The sequence below is a fragment of the Brachycentrus maculatus genome, unplaced genomic scaffold (genome assembly GCF_059751285.1).
Source record: "Brachycentrus maculatus isolate JH-2025_06_01 unplaced genomic scaffold, ASM5975128v1 h1tg000353l, whole genome shotgun sequence".
NCBI classification, from domain to species: Eukaryota; Metazoa; Arthropoda; class Insecta; order Trichoptera; family Brachycentridae; genus Brachycentrus; species Brachycentrus maculatus.
The window spans coordinates 944,416-959,126 of NW_028281102.1; the positions used below are offsets into that span (position 1 = coordinate 944,416).

Here is a 14,711-nt window from a genome sequence, read left to right on the forward strand (position 1 = left end):
AATTTCAATGAAATTATAAAACATGAAAAATTCAAAATATGTATATTTTTTCTTCTTTTTAAAAACTTTTTTAAAATCCTCTTCCGTACCCAACGGAACATAGGATCGATCATACTGCATCAAATCAATAAAGTAGCAACTTAATTATTTTTCTCATAAAGCCAAGGTGATAAGCGCAAATAAATACTGAAGTGAAATCTTCGTTTAACCATTATCAGCACCCAATAGCACCCTTACGGCATGGCAATCTTGATCGTTACTCTTATGAAGACAAGGTGAATAATCTTGGGCTGCGGTACAAGCCAAAGATAAAACGTAATCGTAAAAATATCGTAAAAATATACATAATCGTAAAAATTACTAAATAAACATAATCGTAAAAATCACTACTATTCATTTTGACCCTCCTATGGGAATGGAACCCGGGATTATAAACGCGCTATCCATTACACTTTGGAAGCGGACATCTCTTTTATATTTTTAACTTCCTCAAAATTTACCCTTTTATTTTAATAATTCTTTATAGCAATCAATAAATAATAATTTAATTAAATATTTTTAGGCTGTTTTATTGTTAACGTGCTTAATTCTCATTAAAGAATTCATAGTAGTTTTGTTATACTAATTTGAATAAATAAATACATCAAAGTATTTTCTTTCTTAAAATACATGGTATTAATCTATTTAAAAAATACTCTAAATGTAATTTTGCCACCTCATTAATAAACTTAATAAACAAAATAATTTTATTGAGCTTATTTTGTACAACCATCATACATTTATTTTTATTATTAAATATTTTTAAGTGCGTGTAATATTAACAAAGTATATTATAAAACCATATTACTCGCTTGATTTATTACAAACAAATGCTCGGCACATTAGTGGCGAGCTGAAACGTGAGTTTGTGGATCATTAATTTGTTTCGAAAAATGAAAGTTGACAGACAGAAACTCATACAAAATCAAAATCACAAGTTAACCTAACAATAACAAGAAAAATTCCCTTGCATACAAACAACAAGATTTTTTTCAACATTTTGAGTGTGTCCAAATACTTATTCACAAAATCGGGATTATCTCCAATTACAGGATTTATTTTCATTTTATTTTTTGACATCTGATCAAAGATGAAGAAGAATATGGAAGTCTGGGCATTTACGGGGCTGACGACCGCAATAGGCTGGTTTAAGTGATCACTTTACACACGTGTAACATTCACAAATTCTACCCATTATTGACAACCACACCACTCAAATTCTTGGAAGTTCTAAATATACGAACCAATTTAGAAACCTTGTTCTTGAATCACTAGAACTTCACTAGAGACATCTATTGGTGAGATGTACAGAAGCTCTTTATTTAGCAGAAACCCTTATATTAGAACAAGAACCCTTGTGAACAAGTATTTGGACACACTCAAAATGTTGTAAGAATATATGTTATATATAACTTTCAAGAATTTGAGTAGTGTGGTTGTCAATAATGGGTAGAATTGGTAAATGTTACACTTAAGACTTCCATATTCTTCTTCATCTTGGACGAGATGTCAAAAAATAATATGACAAGGTTTGTTTAAAAAAAAATTAAAACACTTATATTATATTAGACCACAAATTGTGTTTTATCAGTATTTCTATACTGATAAAACATTAATTAATAATATGCTTTTGCAAAAATCCTCACCATTATTGTCTATGTTCCCATTAAACCAAATCCCAAACTTTTACCCCTCACCCATTTTACCAATACCTGAATGATTTTTTGCTCGTAAGTTTTTGTGATCATTTGTCGATGAAAACATCTGTAGTTTTCGAAACTAGTCGTGTGAAGTAAAAGTCAATTAGTGGTCTAATACAAGTATTTAATTTTGTCACAATAATGTTATTCCACAATGTTAATACCAAATCAATAAATAACATTTCTTGAACCTCTTGAATGTTTTTCGCAGATACTTTGTGGCACATTTTATAAACTTTATAAAATAAAACAAATTTATTTTATAAAGTTAATAATATAACAAATTTTGCATATTCAGGGAAAGATTTTCAAAATATTTTCACAATTTTTGTGAGAATACGTCTGGTCATGGGAATTTTTTACATCTGTATGTATGATGAGAAAACCAAAATTCAAACAATTAGAGAAAATTGAAAAATAACTATCTAGAACTGTAGGAAAGATACAATTAACAAGATTAAGTATGAATTTTTGTTTGTCTTATTTTTATTTATATGTATTTAATATACTATGATACATAGTAATACACTCGTATATATAAAACGATGTATGATAGATTGGAATGGTAAAATAAGAAAAGAATGTGAAGCGAAGAAAAGCATTATCGATAAAATTAAGAAAGGTGTGTTGATACGGCGTGGACATGTGAAAGTGAGGAAAGAATACTAAAACATATACGAGAAGATTCAATAATGTAAAAGAGGCGAAGATTGTTCAAAAAGGCAGACTGGTGTGGCGTTCTATTCTCTCTGCCTACCCCAGCGTGAAAGTGCCATGATCATTAGTTAATTAGTTTATACTGTTATCATCAGGTCACGCAGTACATTTAAATTAAGTCAGATTTTGCTCGAGCAACTCTACCGAAACTTGACATCTTTTTATTAAAGGGCTTCTGAGGCCTACGAAAACAGAATGATATAAAAATATTTTTCGTTTTTAATAAAAACATAAATATTTTTCTGTATGTAAAAAAAATTGGACCCTAATTGGTTTCATTATGTTAGTACTATATGCTTAGAAGGGTTCTTTGATTGGCTGAAGCGAGTTAATCCAACTTCATCATTTATTCCAAATACAGAACAACTGTTTGTATTGCGCACTTGATTCGGAGCTAATTTTAAATATCTATTTCTTGCAGGAAGAAGACGAAATAGAAAACTTCTGGCCTCCGATACTATCCAACCTTGGACTCCTGCTGACATCAGTTGTACATTGCTTCATAGCATTGTTCAGTGTTTACCATACAGCAAAGAGAGTTTGTTCCTGCTTCAAGCCTAGAGAACCATTCAATCACAATCAATTCGATCCATCATATTCGAATATTAAAACTCCTTTCTCTGTAGTCAGCGTATCAGAGAAGAATAAAAACAACAAATTCAGACCTGAGTCATCGGCCAATATGACAGATAACAGAAAGGAACTAAGTAAGATCCTTGAAGGGAAATTAGCAAACTCGGGATCTGATACAGACGCTACCGACGGAGGAAACCATAGCCATAGAAATGATGGACAAAAGTTGTCCGAACATAGGAGAGTGTCCAACGAGGCCATGCATGACGCGCACGGTGTCGGGTCTTACTTTGGAAGTGCAAACAGCAAGGATAGGCTGGTCTGCAGCTGGTTGGGAGGTCAACCTGCCATTCCCATGAGGATCCAGAAAATTCCCAAGAGCGGTGTCAGAAAGAACAAGATGAAACCGGGGCCTGTGCTACTGGTACCAGCAACTGCGGGAAACACGGTAAGTTTTATTTTTCTTTAAATATTTAGTTTTGATTTTGTGTGAAATCCTTCTGTCATGGGCTAGATGTGACGTTGTCCATGACGGAAGGATCTACAACCTGAGGACGAGGAGAGCTGACCCCAACAGTCTACAAACACGATAAGTTGGGATGGAGCCAGAAAGAAGAAGATTTTTCGTGAAATACATACTTCTAAAATTTCTATAAAATTATACCATTATTTGCTCATTCAAGGCCATTTATCTTTCGGTAAAATATTAGAATAAGAGATATAAATATATTTTTAAAATAAAATTGGCCTAAGAAGTGTCTCCCAATATTAAATTTACTTTAAACATTCCACAAATCATTTCAAAATAGAGGTCGCAACATTCGATTGCATTTCCTTATAACATTTACCACTAATCGAAAATTAACATTTTTACTATTTTTTGACATCTCATCAAAGATGAAGAAGAATATGGAAGTCTGGGCATTTACGGGGCTTACGACCGTCATAGGCTGGTTTGAGTGATCACTTTACACACGTGTAACATTCACCAATTCTACCCATTATTGACAACCACGCTACTCAAATTCTTGGAAGTTCTATATATATGAACCAATTTAGAAACCTTGTTCATGAATCTCTAGAACTTCACTAATATAAGAGTTTCTGCTTAATAAAAAGCTTCTTTACATCTCACCAATAGATGTCTCTAGTGAAGTTCTAGAGATTCATGAACAAGGTTTCTAAATTGGTTCATATATATAGAACTTCCAAGAATTTGAGTAGCGTGGTTGTCAATAATGGGTAGAATTGGTGAATGTTACACGTGTGTAAAGTGATCACTCAAACCAGCCTATGACGGTCGTAAGCCCCGTAAATGCCCAGACTTCCATATTCTTCTTCATCTTTGATGAGATGTCAAAAAATAATATGAAAATAACTCCTGCAATTGGAGATAATCCAGATTTTGTGAACAAGTATTTGGACACACTCAAAATGTTGTTAACATTTTTATCTCTAAAGGTTTTACTTACTTTTATCATTTTATAGATATACTTATACTTTAATGTTTAAATGTTCATCTGTTGTATGTTTAAATGTTAAATGTTTAATAAATAATAAATAAAACCCTTATCCGCACCCCAATGGTGCATAGGGCACTGTGTCATATTAACGTAGTGTTATCTTGATCGTTTACACATGAAGGAAAGGTGATCAGCCCTCCGCTTCAGGTACCAGTCCATGGTAATATTGAATAAATATTACAGTGAAAAAATCACTTATATTTATTTTACTCCCCTTGGGAATCGAACCCGGGACCTCCAGAACGGTAGCCGAGCGTGCTGACCATTACACTACGGAGGCGGACAGAATAAGATGTTAACAATCGAAATGTTGTAAATTCAACAATTCAATTGTTAACATCTTAACCACACAATTTATAAAATTAATAATGAATACTATTTATCTTATAATTTTAGGCTATTAATTGTGAGTAGTCATTTACATTCTTTATAATTTATTATTTGCTCAAATGTAAAAAAGAGAAGGCATACTTTATTATTAAGATACACGTCTTTATATTTTGGGGAAAAGTCTATTAAAACACTATTAAGAGATACATGAAGTAGAATGCAACGGTCTATGCAAAACTTAACCTTAAATTAAGCAACCAGAAACATGAGAGCGTTTTCGTTCAGCTAATTTAATATATGGGCAAACGGCATGCGATGTTATTAAATAATGTTAATCACTATGCGTTCGTGTGCGTTTATACAAAACAAATTACCGAGAAGTTTACTTACAGTTGTATTGTACAATATGATTTTTAAAGAGATACTGTTTATAATTTAACATTTTTAACCTTAGAAAATTACTTTAAAATGGTAAGGAATGTTGAGAATTTCGTTTTATCTTGGAATGGGAAATTTACTTTTCAGCGTATTTATATAAGTGCGTATATACTTTATACATAAATAAATTTACTCTATATATATATATATTTATATATATATAAATATATATATATATATATATATATATATATATATATATATATATATATATATATATATATATATATATATATATATATATATATATATATATATATATATATATATATATATATATATATATATATATATATATATATATATATATATATATATTCATATTTATATAGATAAATACTTAAACGTAGTTTTCAACATCATTTAAAAAAATCAAAGTAGAAAATAAAATAAGAAATCAAGCACCTTCTTCAAGTACATAGATTGTTATTGGAACAGTAAAACTATTTTCCTCTGACCGACTCTAAAAAGCTTTCAGTTTCTTATTTAACATTTTTTAATACGCTTAAGGTTTCGTCAATTGAAAGTTAATACAATTGACAATGAACTCTGTATCGTCGATAAAAAAAGGTCGTCAGTTTTGAATTAAAAAAAATAAGGTTGCATGTGGCAAAATTTTCCCGGCAACCTATTTTTTAGGTCGTTAAATGTTATCGTCAATAGGACTTGCGATACTAATTCTCTCCTCTCCCCTCACCGAAGCTTTTTGTTCCACAATATTTTTTTGTTTTTCGCCGATGATGTGTAGCATTTGATTATTATTTGAATGTTTTTCTTCACTAGTTCAATTGTAATTGTGCACTAGGCGCTTAATAATATAGACCCGAGTGTTGCATATTTATTGGCTTTGGAAAAAATGTTATACTATGAAAAATGATAATTTTATTAAATTTCATAAAGTAAAAGTTAAAAAATAAAATACTTATGAATTTTCCATCCAAAAATGCATACTAAGAAAGTTAATGAAGATGGAATGACAGACAGGGACTCATTATGTACATCATTATTTGATAGTTTACATACATATTTCCGTTACAACGACATGATTATGATTATCGGACAAAGTGCACGCCATACGAATATTAACAGAGCATCCTGTTAAGAAAATTACTTCCAGGATAAGATAATGCGAAATACATTAAAACTGACATTTGGATAAAATAAAATAATAAAATTATCATATCAGTACTGCACGGTGATATGATTGTTCTCAAGGTTTCTATTGTGTAAACACGAAGTAAGGAGACATACTATGTTTGATATTATTACTTGATCCTAATATAAATGAATTACTTTCTCTCAGTAGCAGTATGCAACAAAAGTCCAACAAACAACAGAACTCGAATCCAAAGAAATTAATTGTCTATGACTTTAATTATACATTGGGGGGAAATTCTTTTATTTTTGTACTTTCTCTATTTTTTCGTTCATTAGGGAGTATCAATTTGGTAATTACTTTTGTTTAGAAAAATGTCAAATATACGCGATAGCTATAAAAATTCGGTAGAAAAAACGCCTTGGGTGGGAAAATCCACGAAACTGTTTTTTTTCTTGTTGAATTAATTTGTATTTTCATTCTTAAATGTTAACCAGAAATTTATTCAATCAAAAATTGAATGTACCTCAATTTGATATTAAACATGTATATGTAAGTCTTAGTATCCCAGGGCTTACGACCTAGTATTTGGCTGGCTTAATTTGGAATGCTTAGACTTCCAAATGATATATCATATCAGATTGAGATACCTTTAAAAAATTAACATCTCATCCGTAGGGTGAAAAATCCAGTTTCAAATATAATACAAATAATAAATATTGTCATACAATATTATGTCAACAGTGATTGGTTTACCTCAACACTTACAAAAATATTTTTTCCTCCAAAAAAACTACACCCAGATCATCGTTTGGTTACTTTATTTGGACTTAAGTCTCTATGCGAGTGGATTCTAACCTTTTAATGAAACTTTGCAGCCTTAAAAACATCGGAACTAATTCCGTCCGGTGGAGAAAAGTACCTAAGCCGAATACTAAACTCGGATCGCGCTTAATGTTGAAAAGCAATCGGCATTATTATTAGCCGATTTGTGGGTGAACGACACTCCGTGAACTTGAAATGCCCAGCAGAAAAATTAAAGTTTTTTTTTCAGTTTTTTTTTATGATCTTACATCTGCAATATGCGAGACTTGTGGCATTATGGTACATGTTTATCTGTATATTTTTTATAATAAAATAACTACGTATTATTACAATGTTCAGTAAAAATATAATTTAATCTTGAACTATATCTCTTTGCATTGTATTATTGCAATGATATAAAAATCGTTAAATATGTACAGGCGAGGTGATCTTATTTGAGTTTACGGTATCAGTAATATTTTTTTTGCCATTTGCAAAAATTTAGCAAACTTCAAACAAATAAAAATTTAGATATTTATTTAGCTCGGGCGTGAAAAGTTATGATTTTAGTATAAATTTTTATTGACGAATGATTTTTATTTTGCTGTATCAAATGTATAGTTAAATTGAATTTTAAACTAGGTTATAGATAATATTAATAACACATGTGGAATATACCAATTTGTTCTTTTTTCCTACCATCAAATTCTACTAAAGGCAATACAATTTGTCATTCCGAATAGGTTTTTGAAAATAACCCCTTAAGAATATAAAACTGTTCTTCTATATTTTTCGTGAAATAGTTCCATTATTATTAAATGAATATAATGCCGTTGATGCAATTTACCGCCTATACACGTTATATAAAATACCTATTTGTAACAAATAAAATAAAATTGGACATAAATTATTTTCACGTCGTGACTGTTATCTTAATTATTGTGCTTCATATTTCAGCTTCGTGAACAATTTTGTAGAAACATATTCACATGTTCCTCATAATAGTTCATAACTGCACCAATTTTATCTTCAAAATGTTACAAGATCAACAAAATGGACACTTAAATCTGGACTATTATATTTCAAACGTGTTTTATCAACACGCTATATGTGAACAAATTCTTGTTGTAGTAGTCACGTAGAATTGATTTTTTTATTTTAATGTACTCGATTTAACGTTTTGGATTTATATTATAACTCCATTACACAGTCGGCATATACAATAATAACTGAGCGAATTACACTTTGAACATTAGATACGGTCAGTCAGCCCCTCAGCAACTTTAAAATATGTAACGGGATTCTATGGGTTTGATTCCAAGCAATCGCATTGCTAAGTGTCAATTCGGTAACCATAAAATTAAATTTGTTTTTTTTTTGCTGTCGATGAAATCTATTTTATAACATTTACTTTTTACTTTTTTTAAAAATAGTTAATGCGAAAGATAAAAGGGAAATAATTTCGGATATATTACAAATACATTCCAACCCCAATAATGTTTTTTCCTTTATTTACGTGGATAGTGAATGTACCGAACTTAATAACTATAAAAAAATAACAAAATAATTATCTAGAAATCAAAAAAATGTTGGCATTTCGTGGAAAAAATTCAATGCCATATTGTTTTTTATATCTTAGTTCTATAAATAATTCATGTATTTTGACTTTTAACAGATCACGACTTCGCCTTGTATTGAGTTTTCTTCTTAATAAAACACATATTTAATTTTATTCACACTAGTTATATTTGAAGTATGACAAATCATTAATACTGGAATTCACCTCACTTATGGCTTATTTTATCAACATTTTATAGTACTCTCAGTATAGTCAATGAAGTTCTTAATAATTGCTTCAAATTGTTGATTTTCCACTCTAATAAAAGTTATTTCATTGCTGATGTCATGTTCAAATGTAAGTAATAATTGCATATTTAGATATAAAGTCATTATTTATTTCAAATAAATACAACTTCTGGTTGTCTATATTAGTAATAAAATATTGATTCATAGAGCTACTGTTAATAAATAAGAAAATAATTTATGCTTCACATTATATGGTCTGTACAATTTCCTGCAATAGATTTTCTCAAGCTACCAACTCCTGTGCTTAACTACTGTTTCTACTATCAACGAGAACTTTTATACATAAATAAATATATATATATATATATATATATATATATATATATATATATATATATATATATATATATATATATATATATATATATATATATATATATATATGACGATGGACTGCAAAGTACAAAATAGCAGCAGCTATGAAATCACCCATCAATCGTACCATGACCTCTTATAGTCAACTAGACGACTCGAAATGAAGATACTCTATGATAGCTTGACTTTGCTAAGAAATACATTTTTCACACATGTAAGGGAAAAACTATCATAAATTTAATTTATGTTTCTCTCAAACTAAAAGCATTTGTAATTGGGATTGCAACCAATATGGTATATTCCATAGTTTATTTATACTTCGTATTATGTTATTGTTAGGATTCTGTAAATATTTCGGAAATAAATAAATATACATTTTTCTAAAATTATAATTTAATGTGAGTGACGTAATTATGTTACGTGATATGAATACGATTTAATGATCATTATTTTAAAGGCGTGTGTACGCTCTTCCTGTTAATTCCTCAAGGTTCCTTAGCTTTTTGGCTTCAAAAATAAATAACTTGAGATCATAAGACCTTAGATCTAATATTTTGGTTAGTATGTTATTTAAAATTTAATTTTAATAAATTTACACGAAAGTTTTTTTTAAATATTTTTTCAAAAGTAAATTATTTATAGCTTTGAGGACCATTTCCTAGCAATGGCTGCTATTTTCTTTATTCTTCCCATTAATCCTTCTCAATTTCCTTTTCCATACAGCAGTAATCTTCTTCACCCTGAGCTTACATCATCTTTGCATCTCATCACATGTGTTTCACTTCTATCCACAAGATCTGAATCCTAGAACTGATAACCTTACCTTCATGTAATTAACGATCAAGCAAATATCGCGTATATCCAACTCGGTGACCTATGCAGTTTGGATGTTGATTGATGTCAGAAATACAAATTTCACGGTAAAAAGTCGTTGATTTTTGTTACGCCTTGTTTAGGTACATCTTTAATAAACTTTTTTAATCTACAAATGAACGTGTTAAAAGAACTTATTCACCAAAAAATGTTTTATCGATACGAAAATAAAGAAAAATAACAACCACATTACGATATAACCAATGCGTTTAAATACTTTCTAAAAATAACCTTAAAATAAAGTTGATTTTCAATTAAAATAACATTCAAAACATAATATGACCTCGATTTTATTTATGTATAATATTTACAACATTTTGAGTATGTCCAAATACTTGTTCACAAATCTAGATTATTTCCAATTATAGCAGTTATTTTTCATATCATTTTTTGACTAATTTTATCTAGTGATTCAAGAACAATGTTTCGAAATCGAATCATACTCGTATATATAGAACTTCCAAGAATTTGAGTAGTGTGGTTGTCAATAATGGGTAGAATTGGTGAATGTTACACGTGTGTCAAGTGATCACTTAAACCAGCCTATAATGGTTGTCAGCCTAGTAAATGCCCAGACTTCCGTATTCTTCTTCATCTTTGATGAGATGTCAAAAAATAATATGAAAAAATATATACTTATTTCTGGTCGGCGTACTCATAATGGTTGATAGCCTTTCGTGAATACATATAAAACTCCTTTAAAAGCGAATCTTAATTTTGCAACAATACCATCAATGTTAACTTTTCAACATTCACTCTTTTCTCATTTCTACCATTTATTTTACAGCGTGATGAAATTTCAAATTTAATGAATGCCTAATGTCTAATACGTGACGAATTAACGTCCAATCAATTAATAAAACTAATTAAGTTTTCGTTCAAAGCAGCTTTTGATACGTTCCAATTTAAACTGAATAGATTTTTTACCATACATACCAATTTCTTTTGTATGCTTAAAAAAGCGATCTTTCTAGCGGCTAGGTGAAACGTACATTTCTACACTTTTCGTTTGCATCGATAAGCGTCCAGTAGGTACCGAGTCCAAACTGGAGGTACTTTTTTTCAATGCATCCGTAAGTATGTCAATTCACCAACTGTCGAGTGAGATTTTGCATTGATTAGCCTTTAGTATCGCATCTCAGATCTCCGCTACTTCTCCGTACCACGGGCTGTGATTTCACTTTTTAGGAGAAAATTTACTTCTTGTTCGGTAAATGGACGGAGAATTTCTTTGTCAAATGCTGTCAGTCAATTTTTAATTAAAGAAAGTTTCGATATGCCTGCCTGTTTGACATACGTAACTAGGGCCTGTTATCGGTGGTGTATTACACGTTGCTGGTCTATTTGCGATAGCTAGAAGAAAAAAGTTAACAAACAAGTAAAAAGTTCAGCTTAAATATATATCATAGAGATGTGTATCCTTTTCACAGGAGCAAATTAAAATTGCAATGTTTAGTAAAAGAGCAGAAAGAGCATTATTTTAACTAAAACTAGCCTTCGAATGTAGATAATTTAAAAGTTATAAAATTATTCGTGAATTTTGCTCCTACAATATGAAAACTACAAAATGACAAAAAAAACTAAAAATATTTATAATTTGTATTTAAAGCACTAACATTGTGATTTTCCATTTTATAATTAAATGTAAGTTTATTTTAAAATCACTTTAAGTTTAAAGTGATTTTAAAACAAAGTTACATTTATTATTTTTTTTAAATATAGCTAAAAACTTCATGCATATTATAATTAAAAGCTCTAACTATTCAGATTTTAGATAGACTCGTGTTATTTATAGTTTAATCTCTTAATTCGTTTGTACGTTAAATTAAGTTAAAATATATATTTCAATATAAATAATTATGAATTTAAAAATGTTTGTAATCACAACATAGACAATAATTTCAAACTTAAATATTTTATAATCCTTAGCTTAGCTTTATTTTAAATATAGATAGGGATATAAGACTTCGGAATTTACAAGGCTAGTTTACAGCATGTTCTAACGTTTTATAATGTTATAATTTGAACAACATCCGGCAACTTTAAGTGTTGTATTATTCACATGGTATGGAGTGGTAACAAAAACCAATCTTCAATCTTTACTGCAATAAGAGGCGAAGTGTTGGACACTTTAATAAACATGTAACTCGTGATGTAGATATTATTGTAACACCTCCGTTCGCGGTCCTTTATAGATCCTTTATTAAACGTTTGTATCTAAGTGTTTAATTCACACCCATATTACGCACTACACAGCATCACAAGCAATGTAATAGTATCAAAGAAGAAACTCACGCATATAATTAAAAGCATTTGCATTTTTTTTAAATAACTTATTCGGCATTTATGTTCGCAAAATTACTTGTAAATTATGTCAGAAACGTTATACCAACTACAAAAATTATATTCAAAGTAGTTGAAATGAAAATAGTTATTATATAAACGTAAAATACGAATTGGTATGGAAAAACAAAACTAGCGGACTCCAATTGAACTATTCCTCTAGCAAAGAGAGCATGGAGTAAATTAAGAGAACATTTTTAATACTATTAATATTATTTATTATATAGTACACTGGATTATTCACCCTAAGGAGCAAAAATGTTTCACGGACGTTACACAAGTGTATAAAGTGATCGCTTAAGCCAGCCAAATACCAGGTCGTAAGCCCTCGGATGCTAAGACTTCCATCTTCTTTCATAAAAAGGGGAAGAACGACACATGTTTCATATCAAGCTGAGACACCTTCGAAAATGAACATTTTTGCCCAACACATTTGAACTATGTTCTCATTTGAAAATTTAAATTTGAACATAAAATCTCTGATTTTGACAATTAACACTCATTACCCGAAAATTTAACCGTTAAGTAACATTTTCAGTAAAATTAAAATATATGTATATGTATATATATATATATATATATATATATATATATATATATATATATATATATATATATATATATATATATATATATATATATACATATATATATATATATATATATATATATATATATATATATATATATATATATATATATATATATATATATATATATATATATATATATATATATATATATATATATATATATATATATATATATATATATATATATATATATATATATATATATATATATATATATATATATATATATATATATATATATATATATATATATATTAGCAAATATTTAATTTACTGTTACCGTAGGCATCAGAGCTACCCAATTAACAATAATTTGAAGAAACAGGATTTTTTTTTATTGGTTAGCCATCCCAATTCCTTAGTAAAATTCATTTCACCAATTACCAATTCGTATGTTAATTATTTGTATCTACTAGAGATACCGCATAAAATACACGGATAATCGATTGATGTATGCAAATGCATCATAACCAGTTATTATAACATTATTTTTTCTCCGTAGCACGAGTTATTTAACTTTGAATGACACCTGTTGACATAGAACGTCTTGAGATTAAGTATTTTACACGTTTAGATCTAACGGTTTTAAGAGGGGAGTCGACTTTTGCCTTTTCACATACAGTTCAAGTTAACGTCACCATGAGAAAACACCCTTAAAATGCGAAACGGCTGTCAAAATAAATCATCATACAGAATTCTAACACTTTTTAAATTCATATCAACGATGTATGAACTCAACAAAATTAATACCAGCTCAATAAATAATGAATATTTGTGTTTTTTAACCATTATTATCATGTTAAGTAACGTTTTTCCCGACCTGACTTTATTGGAAGTATTTATATGATTTTGCTATATGACATGTATTTTGAAAAGGCTTTTTATTTTTCTTATGACAACTACCGAACCTCGATCAGTGGATAGAGAACCTTTTCACAAACGTGGTTTATTTCTACGCTTATTCTCCAAACAATGGGAACAAAGGGAACCGAAATAGGAGGTTTTAAACTTGTGAAGTTCTTATTTTTGCGGTATTTTTCCAATTTCATAATCATCGCAACGACCTGGCTAATAGTAAAATATGAATAAATGGTATCTTTATTAAATTCTCTAAGCATAAAGGAATTATCTATAGCTGCTGGGAAAAATGTAAATTTTGGCGAATTATCATTTCTGATATCCTAAAAAAAGGACAATTCTAGAAAAATAAGGGAAGATTAATTCTGAATGTTTTCTTTCATCACATTAAAAAAATGTGGCCAATGGCAATTGATGTGAAAAGAGAAAATTAATGACCTAATGGCAATTAATTTATTTTTTCTACATAAACAGATTTTTCAGTAATTTGTTGTGGAACTTGTTCTTCACACATAATGACGCGTTTAGTGTTATTATCCATCCCTCTTAATGTTGAAGGAATCTAGACATATTATGGGTAAACATTTCTTCGCTTAAGAACAAGTCAGTCTGAATAGAAATGTGAAAGCGAATTCTTGTAATA

At 29.2% G+C, this 14,711-nt stretch overlaps 1 protein-coding gene across 1 annotated transcript in view; it reads left to right on the plus strand.

Moving 5' to 3' along the window:
* Positions 1–14,711, plus strand: part of LOC148303732 (uncharacterized) — a 100,204-nt gene that overhangs the window by 23,826 nt on the left and 61,667 nt on the right. Inside the window, exon 3 of the mRNA XM_088269466.1 lies at positions 2,878–3,477. Coding sequence (XP_088125592.1) covers positions 2,878–3,477 — 600 coding nt within the window. The remainder of the gene's footprint in view (positions 1–2,877; positions 3,478–14,711) is intronic.